General features: G+C 38.9%; 1 protein-coding gene across 2 annotated transcripts in view; it reads right to left on the reverse strand.

Annotated features, from left to right (window-relative positions):
* The window catches only part of arhgef10la (Rho guanine nucleotide exchange factor (GEF) 10-like a), a 107,996-nt gene that overhangs the window by 61,223 nt on the left and 28,218 nt on the right, over positions 1–18,555 (reverse strand). For both annotated transcript variants that reach the window (XM_079596674.1, XM_079596673.1), the window contains 7 exons: positions 17,898–18,077; positions 15,751–15,867; positions 14,621–14,713; positions 12,343–12,513; positions 6,131–6,276; positions 5,232–5,404; positions 380–495 (listed from right to left, as the gene is read on the reverse strand). In XM_079596674.1, the coding sequence (XP_079452800.1) occupies positions 380–495; positions 5,232–5,404; positions 6,131–6,276; positions 12,343–12,513; positions 14,621–14,713; positions 15,751–15,867; positions 17,898–18,077 (996 nt within the window). The remainder of the gene's footprint in view (positions 1–379; positions 496–5,231; positions 5,405–6,130; positions 6,277–12,342; positions 12,514–14,620; positions 14,714–15,750; positions 15,868–17,897; positions 18,078–18,555) is intronic.

Genomic DNA, 18,555 nt, shown 5'->3' on the forward strand with positions numbered 1-18,555 from the left:
ACAGGAATAAATGACTTTTTAAGATACAGTAAATTAGAAAACCAAAATTTTTATATTTCACTATATTAGTGTATTTTTGATCAAATAAATGCAGCTTTGGTAAACATACTGTAAGAGATTATTTTAAAAACATCTTACCAACCCCAAACTTTTGAACAGTATTGTATGTAAAAAAAAAAATTGTTTTAATGTTTATATGAATTATACAGTTAGTCAACATTTGAACATTGGATCAAAAAAGTGAATCAAAGTTGTCCTAAGACAAGACTGGGTATTGTTCAAAATTCATGTATAACTTTGATATAGTTTGATGAAAGGTTCCCTTCAAGTTTCTGCTTAAGTGTTCAGATACATTATGGGCCCATTGAACATTATTTACCTGGTACGTTCCCTGTAAAGTCCCCACGAGCTGAGTGACTTGCTCTACCACTGAGAGGTCGTGCTGCAACTCCTGCAGCTCCTGATACAGACGGGGCGGGCCCAGAATGATACTTCCTGTCAATCAAAAATAACCAGCTTCACTTATCCAGCACTTAAATTGCACACCACGCTTTATCAGAACATTCACCTGCACTCCAGGGTTTTCGTTAGGCGAGATGGTATTTCTGCGGATATGGCTTCCCGTAAGGTGCTGAATCATTCGAATATGTAATCGAGTCAGGAAAGCTCGGTTACACTGTGAGCTATGCTCAAATAAAAAAGCACTTTAGGATTTCCTATACAATGCACATTCCTCCATTTCAAATAATTGATCTGAGACCTGCATAGTGGTCTACAATGACATACATTTCTGAATGATACCTGACCTTTAAAAAGGAAGACTCGTTGTCTTTCTCTTAAAAGAACTTGCCCTAATGCAAATCTAAACAAAATCAACTTAACTTTTAAAGACTTCTGCACTATCACAAAACTTTAATTTGTCAATAGTCTCCAGTAGCTCCACTAACAAAGAGAATCAATACTGAAGATAGATCGATTGTTCCCATTGTTTGTGCAGCCACAGAGGCTAATGCTATAAGGAAAAGGAGCAGAGTATAAAATGAAGCCATTTGGAAATATGAAGCCCTTTAAGGGTGACGAAACGAACACAGGTGTCTCATTAGACGTGAAATGTACCATCGATTTGAATCCCCATTCCCTTTTTTGAGGTCTCTGGTCTCTGCCTGCAGAATCAATAGCGGGGGTGAATCTGCTCTATTTGTCCGACCGATAGCCCAGGAATGAGGAGTGTAATTAAATCCCAGAGCTGGATACGAAGACTGCAGGACCGTCTGGCCTTTCAGCACCTCCGCATAATCACATGACCTGTGTGCAGAATTGGGGCGGCACGGGCAATTGTTGACCCCCAGCTAAACCTAATTTTCGAAGTACTGCTGGAAGGTCTGTCAGAGATCTTTCTCAGGCTCTGACACGCCATCTCTCTCTCTAGCTCTCTTTTTTCTCTCTAAAGGCCTGCCTGTCTTTCTGCCTTTCACTGTCTGTCTAGGATTCAATCCACTTCTCTTTACACCTCAACATCTTTTTTCCACTGTTTTGTCTGTCTCTCTCTAACCTTTAGAAATTTAATAGGGTCTTCAACTCACACAGCCACAGAGACATCTGTCACTGGCACGGCTTGATCAATAGCAGGCACATTTGAATAAAAATAGGCACAGTGAGCCCCTACAGCGCACGCTGGCAGAGTTTACACGCTCCTCTGGTTGCCGTGGCAAGGCCTCAGGCGGGCCTACAGGTTTGTGGGCTTGTGGCCCACCCTGGCCTCAGGTGAATGTGCTGACTTGTAATCCAGATAATCCAGTTGGTGTGCTGGGATCTGGTTTTCACACTATTGCATGGTTTTCCACAATTTCCACTAGTCTATCTCCCTCACACACATTGTCATATGTAAACGGACACACACGCTGGCCGGCCACCAGCAGAGGCCTATACAGACACAATACAGTAGTCCAAAGCCTAAAGTTAACCAAGCTGTTGCCAGAAGGGCCATTCAAATTTGGATTTCTCATTCAAACATATGCTCCTTAGGCAAAACTCTTCAAACCTATTGTGCTTTTTTCACACTTTTTTTGTTTTAGCAAGGATCTATCTGGCACATGTTTTGTCAAATATTAAAATGGTGTGTATGCCATGGCCATTAAGAAAACTAGTCTGTGATCATTTCCAGGGACTAATGCTCAATTAATATTGCACCGAATCAGCTAAGGGTAAGAGAGACAAACATTTTAACTTGACATAATTTTAACATCTATATATTGAATATTACATGTATATATTAATTATATTATATTATATTTTGTGCTGCTTAATATTTTTTTATAACCTTTGATAATTTTTTCATGATTCTTTGATGAATAAAAAGGAAACAAAAAAATCACAGCATTTAATAAATATTATTATATAAAATATATTTTTTGTAACAGTTGAATATACACTACCGTTCAAAAGTTTAAATATTATACCATGTCATATTATTACATATATAGATAATGTGTAGTATATTACATCAATATACTACACATGATCTATATATAATTCATATTAAAACAATATAAAAAGTAAAAATAAATATTAGTATTAATAATTATATTATTCATATTATAATATCATTTGTAATAAATCATCATTATCAGCAACAGTAGTATATTTATTAATAATATACAAGATGTTATATAATATACATGATTTATATTAAAACAATATAACAATATTCTTGTTGTTATTATTATTACTTCATGTTGTCCACCATATTTACTTTGTCTAAATGGCAGAAGTCTAGAAATATTTCAGCGGGATAATTTTTTTGAGAGAGGACTTATGGTAATTGTCCAAAATAGCATCGCTGTACAGTGAGTCTCCATTAAGAATACATATCATTGCTCACAGGCCTCTAAGATTTGCAATACTGTTTTATACTGCTTTAGAGTGGCAGCAGCGGAGGCCTTGCTCTTCCTGGAATGCTGGCCTATTCCATCAATAAATTAGGGCACTGGGGCCTGCAGGAGATGAAAAATGAGTCCATTTTAAGGTACGCTGGGGGAGCATGGGATCTGATTTGGGCAAGGAGCCCCATGGAGTGACATCACAAGGGAGGAGAGATGTGACGCGGGCCAGGCAAAACAGGGCTGTGTGTCTATGTGCTGCTATAAATAGCTGAAGAAAGACATATTCAGACTAGACCAGACTACGACAAAGGGGTCTGGAAAATAGTGATTAAAGTGGCGGCTTCTTGTTACTTAACCAGAAGTGTGTGCTAACAGTTCAAACAGGTCATTGAATAGAATAAAAGAGAGGGACACGTCTGTCTTATATCTCGTCACAGACATATACCGAAATGTATCCTCACCAAATACAGGCTCCGTGACCAGTCTAGCCATAGAAAAAGGCTTTCAAAAGAATAAGTATGTGGCTCTCAATAAAACTAGTGAGGTTGAGACAGAGCGGCATACTTCACTGTAATAATTTTATATATTTTCTCTCTCTCACACACACACACACACATACATACATACATACATATATATATATATATATATATATATATATATATATATATATATATATATATATATATATATGTGTATACAGTTTGTATAACTATTACTTATTTTACTGACCAAACCTTTAAACGAAATTGCATAATAGAAATACAGACTATATAATAAAGTGCCCTCATTGTGCTATTTTAAACATTCCTAAATGTGTAGGTCTCATACAAGAGGCGTACATGCTTTCAAGGTCAAAAAACACTTTTAATCATAATATACATTGCACATCACCTCTTTTCTCACAATGCCTGAAACGACTCAAAGGATTCAGTCTCTCTAAACACCTCCTTTCCTCTGCTCTAATAATTTAGACAGCCCAGCCTGTTGTGATTGGTCGACAACTTACAGTGTGTCGCAGTGGCGTGCGCAAGGGGTCTATGCAGGGGGGCTTGAGCCCCTGCCCTTTTCGGTCGTATCTCGTTGCCCCGTGGAACGCGATTTCAACCGAGGTAGAACCCACCAACCGACATGTTGCTTCTCAGCTACAACTACAATGGTTGAGCGTTGGGTCAAAGAAGTACTATGTACATGTTGTTTGCGGGCAGTCGATGAAGATCATAGGCTGGCATTATGCACATTTTTACCAACCCATGTTGATATGTTACGGAAGTGAGACTTGAATTTCTGATGGCTCGTTTCTTTATTTTAGGAGACAATAACTTTATTTGTCGTGCACTTTGATCTTTAAACCTTTGCAGACATTTTACATTCACAAATAGTTATTATACACTGCATGGCAGGTAATATTTGAAATGGCATAGGGGCGCTTTAATAAAAGAAAAACATTTATTCTATACTATATCTTTATAGTATACTATATTTATTTTATTTTTTCCTGTCACTGTTTTTATTTTTTGTATTGATTATTTGGCAACATTGTATGTCAAACAATCATGGCAGTATTTTGACATTTAAATTGAGGGAAATGACAGAGAAAATGATGAGAATGAGAAATAGGAAGTAGATGGGAGGCTACTGCTGAGTTATAAAGTAGCAGGAAGAGAACGGAGGCAGATAAATTGGACAGAATGCTGTTTTATAATGATTTCAGAGAGAAATAAGGAATAGGGGGCATAAGAGGTCTTCTAAAGACTCCTGCCCGCGAGCTGTCTGCCAGGCCCTGGCATTAAACATCTTCTGTCATCTAATTTCCTGGCTCCCCTGTGTGCACAATCCAACATGGGTGTTCCAGAGACAACACCATTAATATTTCAGCTCAGAAAGCAAAAGGCTTAAACAGCCAGAACCTGTACATCCTGATAACACTTTGTACCTGGAGCTCTGTCAGCATATTTATCTTGGTGCCCCACAATTGCTCTCTTCCTCCTCCTCGTCTTCGAACTCAAAACACAATAATGTTTTGTAAGAGTGTTCAGCCCTGATTCCAATCTCCTGAACTTGCTCTCTCTGATTGGAAGTGGAGGTGGAAATAATGCGCCAAGACTGATGACAGCACGCTGAATATGTTTGTGGTCTATCAGACAGTGAAATAAGATTGCTTAGGCAGTTCCTCTGTTATTCTTATTTACCTCACCTGAGATACACTCATCTGTATCTGAGGCCATAAAAAGTTGCATTTCTCACAAAAAACGGACAGTTATTTCAAAATGTCTCAGAGACTCACATCAAGGGGTGCATGCTATCTGATTGTTTAGAAAGTAGCAGCACCAACGGCATTGCCATTACCTGGTCCCGAAGAGCCGCCCGAACGCTTGACGCCTCCAAGCTGGTAAAGAGTGTCCTTAGATTGGGAGCCCTCTTGACCCACTTCAACTACCTGAACCTGCTGCAAGGGGGCACTCCACTTCAGGCTGTACTTGGGACCTACTGGAACCAGACTGCTGATGTCAGGGGGCCCCCTGGTGGTGACAAGAAGAACATCATGTCAAAATGTATTTGCATAGTCATAAAAATAAGTAACCTGACAGATCATTTGGTATAGGATTCACTCGAATGCAATCTTGTTAAACATACCCCAATACTCTTTGTTTTTTATTTACAACTTTTTTTTTTACAGATCAACTGAGTACATTGTGGAAGTCTGGAGCTCCAGCTGTTAAAGGGGGGAGTTATTATTCATGTATCGTTGTAATCACAATCACCTCGTTTAGATCTTCTAAACGAGCATGTCGAGCCACACTTTAGTAGAACAGAGTCCTAACATGCTGCAGTGCGAGGACTAGCTCAAAAGCTTTGAGATTCAGTATCACCGCAAGCTTTTTCACTTAGCTTTTTTACCTTTTGCACTGCTGAGATGTGATCAATGGAGCTGTCATAGATAATCTATTTGGGTGGAACAGAGAAGCGCCTTTATGCCTGTGATCTATGGGGATAATTCCTGTCGCTGTAGCTAAACACCCTGCTATTTGTTCCCAGATAATGAAGGCCCATTTGACTCTGCCCAATTCTGTCCTGTGCCTTAAACATTAGCGGCTAACCCCCTCATATTGGGGCAACATCACAGTAATGCTCCTGGAGAGACTCAGAAGTCTGTATTTAGATCGGCAATCAATCAGTCAGCGTGGCCTTAAAGGGGGGGCGGAGCGACAAAGAGAAAGTCAATCGACCTTGTCCTGGACACATACTTGACATTGATGTTGGCACAGATGAGCATGTCACCGAAGAGAAAGACTTTCCTCTCCTTAGACTTAAGGACCTGTCCTCGTTCACCATACACCGTCTCAATCAGCGTCTCGCAAAGGATCAAAGAGCTCTGCTCAGAGTTCAGCAGCTGAAGAAAAGACAGGGGAGACACTGATTACACGTAAGTCTTACCAAATAGAGGCTACCAATTACATGGCTACACGCTTACTTAGAGGCCACAGAGTGGCGTAAAAGACACTTGAAGGTTCACAGAAAGGCAGCACAGAAGATTGGAAACGGCAGGATATTTGAAGCGGAAAAGGTTGGGGAAAACCCAATCTTAAAGGAGATGCTCCTTTTAAATCGGATTGAGAAGAGTAGACTTACATCTACAAACTACATACATTTAAATGTGCATTATAAAAAGGAAGGTTCCTAAAGGTTTTTTAATTATGTAAATACTTAATTTTAGAACAATATCCATTTTTCCTGAATAAAAACTGCACTTTCAAATTAAGCTCCTTTACAGCAGAATTTCAGAATCTTTTTTGCCTTAGATGTTCTGCCCCTAGCCTGGGTTTCCCCATACTGCCTTTGCGCAGCGCGATTTTATTCACGCTGAAAGGCAGTCTGGAGACCATGGACCAGATTTTCGCCTCGTTTAGGGAACCAATCACAGAACGGGGAGGGAGCAGCAAGACGATGACGACATGTGACACAACTAAGCAGTTTGTTTATATCTATGGATTCAACATGGCAGCAGACGCGATTCACGCGAAGCTACCTTTTGATGCAGCCTTAGATATTGTTCTAAGTAGTTTACAACGCAAGTTTATTTTGAAAAAAGAGCAGCTTTTGGCGTCTCTACATACGTCGTCTGGTATAATGGAAACGATTGGCTATGAGCTACGTACAGGCGCATTTGATAGACATTCTTAGCACCCAATAAACGGCGCCGGGCATTCGTAAACCACGCCTCAAATACGAGAAAATGCACATGTGGTTCCCAGACCCAAGTTTTAACGAGAATTGGGTCTGGCGTTAGCCAGGCTAGTCTGCCCCATCAATCTGATATCAATTTGAGAAACACATTTGGAGATTTATGCACTAAGGTAAAGAGGAAACATTTAAAGTCCCTGTAAAGGCAATTAAAAAAAAAAAATCTAAACACATAAATGTTAGAAATGTATTGCTAAAACATATTACAAAGACTGTGAAGTACTGAATTGTGGAGTTAGACCGTTAAACAGTTTTTCACCATTGCTGTGTTCCGAATTTTTTGGGCGGGGCTAAATCGGTGGCTCGATGACGCACTAGAGCCACTGAGTTTCTGGCCCCGCCCCTACTTGACGCACTGGAGCCACTGACGCTGGCCCCTCCCCTAACAATAGAGCACATCAGTTTGCAACTCAATCGCGAGTTACTGTCAGTACTATTAGTTACTACAGCCTACTGTCACGAAAATGCGTACTACCTGGATGCGGTCACATACAAAACAGATCGGTGTCCTTATTTCAATTTCCGAAAAACGATCACATCAAGAAGAGGTGGATTAATTTTGTGAAGAGCCACCTTGATGGAGAGCTGAAAATCACCGTCAAAACCCGCCTCTGTAATGATCATTTTACACGGGATAGATTTATAACTTTCGTCGGAGACAACTGGGCTTCACTGATAATACGCTGTTACTGGTGAATGGGGCCGAACCGACTATCTCCCGCCTCGGCCTTTAATCCTCCCGTCGCACCGAGAACTGTGCCATCATCGGCAGTGCGTGCCCACCAATGAGTGCAAGTTGCCTTGTGTGCTTATGTTATAATTATAGGGAGTCCAGTCCACACAGTAACTCCACAGTTGAGTGTGGCGACTGCAGCTTTCCCGCGAGTGGGCGTGGTTTCAGCGCAGCCAGTGGACACGCCCCCAGCGTTTGAGAGCAGAGAATACTGCTAATTTTTTCAAGATTTTGATAGCTTATTTTATGTACTTGCCGGCTTTTTTTATCATTCAAATTTGTCTGGGTGGCTAATAACACTTATTTCTGTGGTATGACAACTCAGAACACATACTTAATTTTGACTTTAAACGATAATTATACATCGGAAACACTTTGGAGAAGAAACATAATTATATTGTTAAAAATCCCTTTAACCCTTTTAAGAGAATAAAACTCTAAATCTTTCTGTGATTCAAACTGGTGGAGCAGGTCATATGTTATACTGGATTTTCTTAAAAAGAACTTTATGCGTAAAGGTGAATTTTATAAAAATCAGTTATTGTAACTTTTTGAGAGCCTTAATATTTTACTTACATTTTCTGTTTTTTACATTTTAAAAGTTTAAGATGCACTATGCAGGATTTTCAACAAGAAGTAGTTCTAGACTAAATGTGAGCATGCATTCTTACTTGCACAAAAAAAGAGATTCAGTTAATCCTTAAATTGAATAAGAATAGTGAAATGCAAATTCAGAATATTATGCAAACTTCCAATAATTAAATGTTAAACACAAATATACTTAATTTAATCTCACTTTATTAACCAATGTCTTTGCTGCTGACCCAATTCAACCACACAAATAAGCAAAAATGACTTTAGATAAACATCACATCTGGTTAAAAAAATGTATTGCTACAAAAAAAGTCTTGAACTTTCTTTTCCAGCATCCTGTTATTGTGTTATCCAGAATGACAGTCCAGCTAAAAGGATTGTTTGAGCTGCTGCCTCTATTGTACAGGCATGAATTTGCACTTCTTTCAGCCTGAGGCTTATTCATTTCACTTTTGCCATGAAAAGGCCTTTACATTAGCCAAAATTTTAACTTTTGTTTTGTTTTTATCAGAAAACAAACAAGCAAGTCCAGCCCAGTTGAGAAAAAGAAACGCAAAAAATAACACAACGCATTACTTTCCATAAAAAGTAAATAACACAATTAGTTCCTTTTTTAGGGATTAATGTAATAAATATTGTAATGCATTACTAAAAGTAACTTTCCCCAACACTGGTTGCTAATGCCTTTTTGACTGCTCTGTAACTGTTATTATGACACGTAATTATTGTTCATAGTGAGCTAGACTGAAGGTGACTAAACTCATTCACAAATTACAGTCATCTAACTATAAGCTTAACCCTTCTTTCATTTACACAAAAATTGTATTTATGCATGATAAACACAACATTTGAAGAAGAAAAAAAAAGAGCAAAATAGCTCATCGTTCACCTTCCCGCAGGTACCGGTAGTTTCTTAAGTCGGGTGAGCTGCGTGTTACGCCTGCGAGGAGGGGCAAAGTTTGAATGTAACAAACTCCAGCAGAGAGCACCTTTAAAAAGATGAAATTCTGTCATCATTTGCTCACTTATGCATTTCTAAACCTGTAGGACTTTCTTCTGTGGAAAAAGACATTTTAAGATATGCTTTTTTTTCTAAATCTTACAGATTTGGACATGAGGTGAATAAATGATGACAGTATTGTCCTTTTTGGATGAATTATCTCTTTAAAGTGTACAATTTCTGCACCACTAACATCACAGAAACAGAACTGCCAAAATCTGCCAGTGTTGAAGAAACGGGTATATTTATCCTGAATGCATAAAAGATGGGGAAGATAAAAATATTTGTATTGTGTAAGGAGACAGTCCCAGAGTTCATCCTCATTACATCAGCAATAATATATAAGCGGCATCACAGCAGCGAAACCCAATGTCCAGCGGCTCAAATAAATATTGTGTGTTGGTGTTTGATCAGTCGGGAGAGTAGTTTTATAAATAATGCATCTGGTTCTAGCCCGCATCACACAAAATGAGTTGCCGGATCCAAAGGGAATTGGCAACACTGCTTGGCCTTTGTTGAAATGCATTGAAAAATTAGACCTTCAGTCAGTCAGGAGGCATGCTCCAGGCCCTGTGTTTTTATATAGTAAGAGCGCCCCCCAAAGGCTGTCGAAGCAAACAGAATGTTGTCGGAAAGGACAGATATCCTTTTCAGAGACTTGAGAGTGTGACTGAAATGGGTTGTAAGTTTGGATGGATGTTTGTGTGTGCGCGTGCGTGTGTGTGTGTGTGTGAGGGGTGTATGCGATATGCTTGCTGAAGAGCGACAGGGAGACGCTGCAGTCTTAGCCTGTGCACCATACTATATTTGCTGGCCTACTAACTCAGATAGTGTGAGACAGACAATGAATATTTCATTGCGTGTATATGGGGTAATGGTACTGACTGTTTTACATTGGAATGCAGCTGAAATCCCTGAAAAAAAAAGGTAAGATTGGAGCCACTGCACAGTAGGTAGTGCACAAGCTCACAATACATACAGTAAAAGCAATGTACAGTACATGGGACACCCCATTTTTGAATAAGCTCACAATGCATTATGGGATTCAATTTCCCTTTTTTGGTAACTTAGAAGACAGTATAGCTATTTGAACACACGTCACATGTAGAGTGCACCAACCATGCCTTATGATGCTGTCTATGCAGGTCGCTTTGCAACAGATCTAAAGAGACATAAGAACACAGGTTCAAACTCTCACCATTTTTCACTAAGCTCGCAATGCATTCTGGGATTTGAGAGAGAGAGAGAGAAATGACTGCAGCAGAGGGAGGCGTGACACACAGTGATATAGACAGATAAAGACAGAAAGCAAAAGCAAGTGAACCAAACAAGAGATACTGAGAACAACTTAGACTATCCAATTAAGTGTCTCATTTACTCTCTAATTCCTCTTATTCAGACACGCATTTGTTTAGATTTGCAGCAGCTGGCCTGTGATATGAGCATAGTAATGGAAGAGAAACACCCCTGCCATGTATTCAGACATCATTGCTCGCTGATGAATCCGTGAAGAAAAATACAGGCCAGAGATAACGGAAGAGGTGAGTTGGTTATTTTCAGGGTCAGCTGTAATGTCCAGGTACAGTACTTGGCAGCATGTTTAAAGGCTGACTGTCAGGAGATGGAAACCAACAGTGGCCTTGTGAGCATACAGTAAGATTAGATGTGTTATAGATGTGTAATAACACGTTATTAAATTATATACGGTAGTCTTAGATTATTAGTTAAGCAAGGTCTACAATTGCCTTCATGATTTGTGACTCTAGTGGGCTTAAAAGTCAAGGCATACTGTGCAACATCAAGGGATTATTATGTCAGAATGTACGATCAGGGCTTAGGTCATGCCTGAATACATTGCCTGGTTGTTCTACATTATTAATCGTGTCACGTTTTGATAGAACAGACAGACAGAAGAAATTGAAATGGTACCGCGCAAACTAAGCAAGACCTTGCACTAATATTTGCAATGTTTAGCCTTGAAAAGAAAAAAAAGAAAAAGAAGTCAGAGACTTCCCACAGGCTGTCGCAGCTTGACAAAAAAAAGGGGGAATTTGTAGACTTTTCATTATTCAGAGCATACCTGAGGTACAGTTACATGATCACAATGTGAAGGGAACACTAAATAACAAGATATTTCTGATGAATAATATATAGACAAGCTAGTATTAACTTGAAAACCTCTCCCTTTCCTTCTCTCTCTTTCACACACACAAACAAGTCACACAAATTTATCAGAAGTTCTTTGGAGGCTCAGAATTCATTATGGAAAATGCAGAACTGATCGCCATATTTATTCCTGTTATGGCAAAACTGCATTTTTAGAAGCCATTACTTCAGTCACATGATCCTTCAGAAATCCTTTATGCTGATTTGGTATCAAGAAACATGTCGTATTGTTATTAATATTGAAAACAGTTGTGCTGCCTAATATATTTTGGAAACTGTGATATGTTATGCCTTTAATGTTCCGTGTGATCAATTTAATGCATTCTTGCTAAATAAAAGTATTAACTTACATGAAAAATATTATGCAAGTAGCTTTTTTAGGTTTCAAGTGACAAAATAATAGATATATTGTTTGAAATTAAGACAAAAAGCATTGTGGCATTTTCTGCTTGTCAAATGCAAGTGGAACATGCCCATAGTTAATGTGATGAACCACATCTGTGGCTCTCTGCTAGGAGAGCTGTGTGAACATAATGACCTTGGGACCAGCTGGTGAAAAGTAATTGCAAAAATGTCTAAGAAAAGGGAAGTCAGAATGAAACCATGAAATGGTTTTGGGATTAGGAATTATACTGTTGTGATTACATCAAGGCAACAGCATCCTGCTATAACAGCTGAGTAGCTGTGCGCGCGCGCGTGTGTGTGTGTGTGTGTGTTCTCACCTTGCTGAGAGAGCGGTCACTGACACAGCGAGCCAGCTGCTGCGTCTCAGTGATCTGATCAGCCACCCTTTTCTGCTCATTGAGTTTCTCAGCGAGGGTCTCCAACTCAGTCAAAGCCAATTGTAAGGGCAGCCTGTCCACATGACCAGTGGGAGTATTCTTCAGCATGTCCTAAAGACAGAGAGAGAGAATGAATGAAACTGCTATAAGAGAGTGAGGATGGAAGAAAGACACAAAGTGAACAAGTAAAAGAAGCACAAAGAATCATTTGAGGAAGCTAATGGCATAGCGTAATGACTGCACCTCTACCACAGACAACACATTAGCCATTGTGATGTTGTATAGTACTATTAGCATTCATTTAAAGCTGCCAGTACCTTTACTCCCACTCAACAGCAAGAAAAGAGGGTCAGAATAACAGTACCGGTACATCTCATGTTTAGGAGACAAGCATGTTGTCAGCTCTCTGGGAATCATTACCACAGAGATGTGCACTGAAACAACAATCATTCACAAGCTCTCTCTGAGAAAGAGTGGAGAGCGGATGGACAGACATTGTGCTCACTATTTTCATGAAAAAAATATTAAGCATAAACTGACATATTGACAGTCAGATACAATTAAACTAGACAAAATGCCAGTATTGCATTCATAACACCCATGCTGTACAGTCTAAATGGAGATGTGATAAATGTAAAGGTAAATGAAAAATCTCTATAATTGGAAATAATTATATTTTATTTCTACATATTATTTCTAATCAATAAATCCTCAAATACTATACTGCAAAAAAGTTACTTTCTTAGTAATCTAAACATACTTAAAACAAGATTAATTTACTCATAAGGAGATTTTAAAGACAATATAGTATCTTAAATTTAACGTTTTTTTTATATTCACAGGGATTTTTTATTTAGTTTAGTTTGAAGCATAATCCAAGCACTTAGTATTCAGTACAAAATAGTGTCAGGTTTGATGCCACCAATGTCAAACGCCACTTTTTCACATCCAAGTCAAATACATTATGAATGCAAAGATGAATAAGAGCTGTGGCAAAAAAGCAGATTATCGATAAACAACTACTTAAAAATTACTTAAAAGCACAAAGTCACTATTTTATGACACTTTTATGGTGTTTATTTTGGCCCTTTTAAAATAAGTTGAACATAGCAGCCATACTGTATGGAAAAGGGCAGCTTAGACATTCTGCTTAACATCGCTTTTCATGTTTCAAATAAAATGTGTCCCTTTGTGGTTGATTTAGGCCACTAAAAAAGAGAAAGCAGATAAAAGAAAGCTCTCAGCCTGTCATCAGATCTTGTTCTGTTTTATGTGCGATTAAACAAGCAACTCTAAAGTCAGAGCATTGAAGAAAAAAAAATCATATTCACATTCATAACTTATCTATCAAAATTCACAGATAATCGATGCCTACTGAGGTATGAAATGAAGTGCCACGGCTCCTCTCGCATGGGAAAGTTCAGCACTGACTTACTCGCTTGCTCCTTGTCCGTAGAAATGAACAAAAGTGAAGGAAGGACATGAGAGAAAGCAAAACGGTGGTGCAAACAGTTGGGCGATGGAAATCTGGTAAATTCATGACATATCTGAGACCCGCTGGCTGAAGATATGTCTTAAGTAGATCTTGATAATTCTCTGATATTTTAGCATGCAAGTTATGTGTGTGACAGATTGGATATTTTAAATGTTTTTTTTTATATAGAAAAAATTCAATATTAATTACTCCGCCCGACTGTCTTTCCAAACCAATTTGACTTTGGGACACAAGTGGAGAAATGTAGAAACAGTGCAATGACCGTTTATTTTTATATGGTGAAAACTAAATTGTCAAGTTTCAAAAATAACTTGAAAAATTTCAAAATATTTGGAATATAATACACAAATCATTGAAACTTCTGTGGTGGGTTTTGAGGTTTGTGGTTTGGGTTTTTTTTTTAATTGGATGTTTCACAGAAGAAAGTTTGGGGGTGAACAACCTCTTTTATTCAACCAAACTGCATGTTTTTGGTTTATTCATGTTCTCTATATAGACATTGGAGTCCGTGGTACACACCCAATGCCGAGTCATGGCCGTGAGTCAAGGGGACAGTAAACTATTGAGACAATAGCCTGTCAGAAGAACTGGCATGGTCTTAGCCAGTCATTCAGTTTCTAATAGACTTGTCTGGCAACTCATTTCCAGTTACCTGAAGGAGCGCGTCCCCTGCAGTACTCTGAACAACGGCACTGTGTGAGCAGTTTATGAGTAAATACTGACCTGCAGGAGGAGTATGAACTGAGGAAAACGCTGAATAGGCTTCACCATCAGGCCGTAGAGGGTTATGCGGTCAATGCTGGATGCCTGCTTCTTCTGCAAAAGTAAGAACAAGTGCCCATTGAGAGAAAAGCAAAGAAAAAGAAAAGGGTAGATCATGTGGAAGGTCATTTCCACATACAGAGCAGAAGAATCTTGACACTCAAGGGAGTCAGAGAGGTGGGTGGAGGTTAGCATTATACTATTGATTCTTTCGTGCCGCTAGCAGGCTATGGCGGTCATTAGACTGCGCACTGTCAGAGAGTAGGTGTACTTGAGAGCCCTCCAGCAGGTTTCAAAGCAAGGATATTAGACTACGGTCAACTGTGTATTTGCGGAGTTTAGCTGCTTGTACAGATGTTAAAGATTACAGTCACGGTGAAAATGTGTTGTCATGACAACACCAGACACATATTGTGTGTTTTATGTAACTTTAAAGAACAGATAACCTCAATCTCATACAAAGTAGAATATGTTGACAACACTTAGAGATGATACATTCAGCATTAGAGTACAAGTGGCTTGCCTGAAATGATCCAAGCGAAAGAGGTTTTTACTCTCAGACTAACCTCGAAGCTATTAAAATTATTGTCCAATGACTTCTCGTGTTTTTAATTATTCTTTGTGACTCATTTTTCAGTTAAAATATGGAAAAATCTTTGAGAAAAGGTCAAATTACTTGAGAAGCAACACTGCATTAGATTGTAAGGCTTTTTGGAGAATGAATCGTTAATAAATAAAAACAACACGGACTTTCTGCACTGTTAACTACCATGCACAAACAATGAACAGCTGTATTTTTTATTAACTAAAACTAACAAAGATTAATAAATACTTTAACAAATGTATTGCTCATTGTTAGTTAATGTTATTTAATACATTAATGTTAACTAATGAACCTTAGTGTTAAGTAAAGTGTTACCGAAAAAATATTCACATGTTTGAAACAACAAGAGAAAACATACTTTCCAATTTAATTTTTTGCCATGCAAAAGGGAAAATTACAGGAAAGAAGTCAATTACCCATACAGCAGCACAGCTCAGCAGTGAACAGAGGTGATTTAGGGCTATTGGCAGCAAATATCAGCTCTTACCTTGAGGAACTCCAGAAATGCTGGTTTAGACATGCAGGCTTTCTTAATGAGGGCCATGGCATTGGTGAAGTTATTGACGTAATCACTATATACATCCAGCACCATGGACTTCGAGAACTATGGGGAATGCAGAGAGAAGATTGTTTAGATAAATCACATTTCACTTGCTTTTATGTTCATTTTCTGCATTGTTTCAGCATCTCTCAATCTGTACGGTTCCTCCTTCAGAGCTGAGACTGCTCTTAAATTTCGCTGTTGTGGCGGGCAGGCCACTCTAAAGGTGATTAAAGGGCAAAAGGATGGAAGTAAACAGTAATTTTAGTGTGGTATTTATGCAGTGCAGCAGCACTGTTTGCCATCTCAGGGACCTAAACATCTTTGACAGTCCATTACTGCCGGGTGTTTTAGAGCAGGCAAAATGGCAGCCATCCATTCGCTCTGCTTTGATTGAAGCTGAACAGACCTGCTGACAGCAGCAGTGCTCGCAGGACTTGGAGAGGACATTAACGAGCCACAAATAGACGTTAACCCCTGTCAAACTGTACCGTCCCTCTGGGGCCGCCAAGTACGGCAGGAAATGATACACATGGGTAAAGATGTTATTATCAACAAACACACATACAGGGCAAATTCACGAAACAGTTGAAGCACTTTGCAGCGTGAAGTATTTCAGTGCAAAACTATTAGCAATGTGCTATGAACAGATATTCAATTGATTTTTATTAAAAAGAGATGTCTGTATACGTTTTATATTGATCATGGCAAAATAATGTCAGCATGCACAGAGCAGATGAGTATAATTTCTGCAACAAAAAAAACGATTTGGGTATTTTCTTTGTGCTATTACCTGATTTGCATAATAAATCTGGTCCTGAAACAACACAGACAATGCATCCAAATAAATTATGCTATCTGTGTCTGCAGTTCAACCTTAGCAAATGTGCCACAGTGTGTACATATGCACTCAATAACAGAAACAAATGTGCAAACTGATGCAATATGATGTGTGTCATGTGGTTTGTGGGTCTATTTTCTGCTTTTCAATGCACAGCAGTGCAACTTCAGCTGTAAGTGTTCTCTCTATGGTACTGCTTTGTGCTCCAGGGACATTACAAAGACCAATAGTGCCATGCAATAAAAGCAGGTCAGAGGGGCCAAACGCACTCTTTTAACAGAAGAATAATGAGAGCAGCTTATGGATGCTGCCTGTGAGGAGGGTCACTACAGAAAGCTCATTCATTAGTCCACTGGACACCCTGCAGCCCAATGGTGCCAGCATGCTTACTTTGGTAAGAGACAGCCATCCTCACTTATAGTAATTGGCTATGCTTTTAAAGTAAACTGAGGACTGTTAGTACCTGAAATACAGCTTGCCAGCAGAGAAGCAGAACAGCAGACAATGCTCAGTTTATCACGGGAAAGGAGAGATTTGAGGCAAGGATTTAGCCGTATTTATTAAACAAAACTAAACAGTTCTGGATTGGAGATCGATGCCACACGGAGAACGGGAGTGGACTGGGGGGAGACTGCCGATCGTTGATGTTGTCCTCTTCCAATTCACCAATGGTAAAGGAGGATCTACTCTGCCACCGTACATACTATGTACTGGGCCAGAGTACAGGTGGTTTCTCCAGCTTCAACAGGGAATCACCCAGCCCACTCCAGTGACATATATTGCGAGTGCCGTCATTTCAGGACACCTGATAGCTAAATTCCAGGAACACCTCTACATAATCTTCCAGTAGACAGTCCTTCTGTTGGAGGGAGAATAGCTGGTCCTCCAGGTGGATGGTGGCTGATGTTAGATCCATTATATAGGTCTGTTATTCTGTCATGGGTTTTTGTAAGCAAAGGAGAGATTTGAGGAATAGATCTACATTCAGCAGTCTTTACTAAACAAAATAAAAAAAACTCTGGAATGCAGGAGAACAGGAAACATGCAGGAGTAAAGCAAACCAACCTTAACATTGACAATAACATCCATGAACTGAATTAAACTAAAAAAGAGGTGAACGTAAAACCAAATCAGTAACTATGGAGACAAATGACAAGGGTACTGACTCAGTGAATGAACTAAACTCAAAGACCGCAGACACAGTTTTCAAAAGCTTAGTTTAGAAGTCATTTTCAAGCATTTTCATACTCACTGAAGCAACAAACAGGTCCCCAATCTTTTCACTAGAGTCCCATTCGGCCACCCGAGATGCCAGGGCAATCTGGAACATGGAGTGGCACTGCATGATCTCCCACAGACGGAAAAAAATGGGCCGGATTTTCCTGACACTGAGGATCCGAGGCTCGGCCTCTATCAGAGGTCGCTGGTATTCCTAAGGGATCATGGGACAATGGAGACATTTCTTATGTATGTTATAACTAAAACATTTTAATATTTATACAGGAGGAATAATTCATTCACAGCTCTGACTTGCTTCACCTTGACAAGGGAGGGAGATTAAAAATGTGCTGAATTAATCTTAACAGTGAGGTGAAAAAAATCACTAAAAGTCTCAATATGCATTATCCATTTCATTCATTTGAATACAAGATTCAAAATGTCCAATTTGCATATATGAATCTATCTATTTGACATCAAGTCAGTAGCTCACATCAAGCAAGTCCATTCAAGTCCCATTTATTTTTCCCCGTACAAATTATTAACTTTAATTATACATGTAAAATAATAATAAATAATAAGTACTTATAATACTCATTTATAAGTCTTATAATAACAATAACGCTATAAGAAGAAAAATGTTGAAGGTAAAATCACTTAAAGGTGAATGCATCAGTGTGATGCATCAACAT

This window comes from Phoxinus phoxinus, assembly GCF_949152265.1.
Source record: "Phoxinus phoxinus genome assembly, chromosome: 22".
NCBI lineage: Eukaryota > Metazoa > Chordata > Actinopteri > Cypriniformes > Leuciscidae > Phoxinus > Phoxinus phoxinus.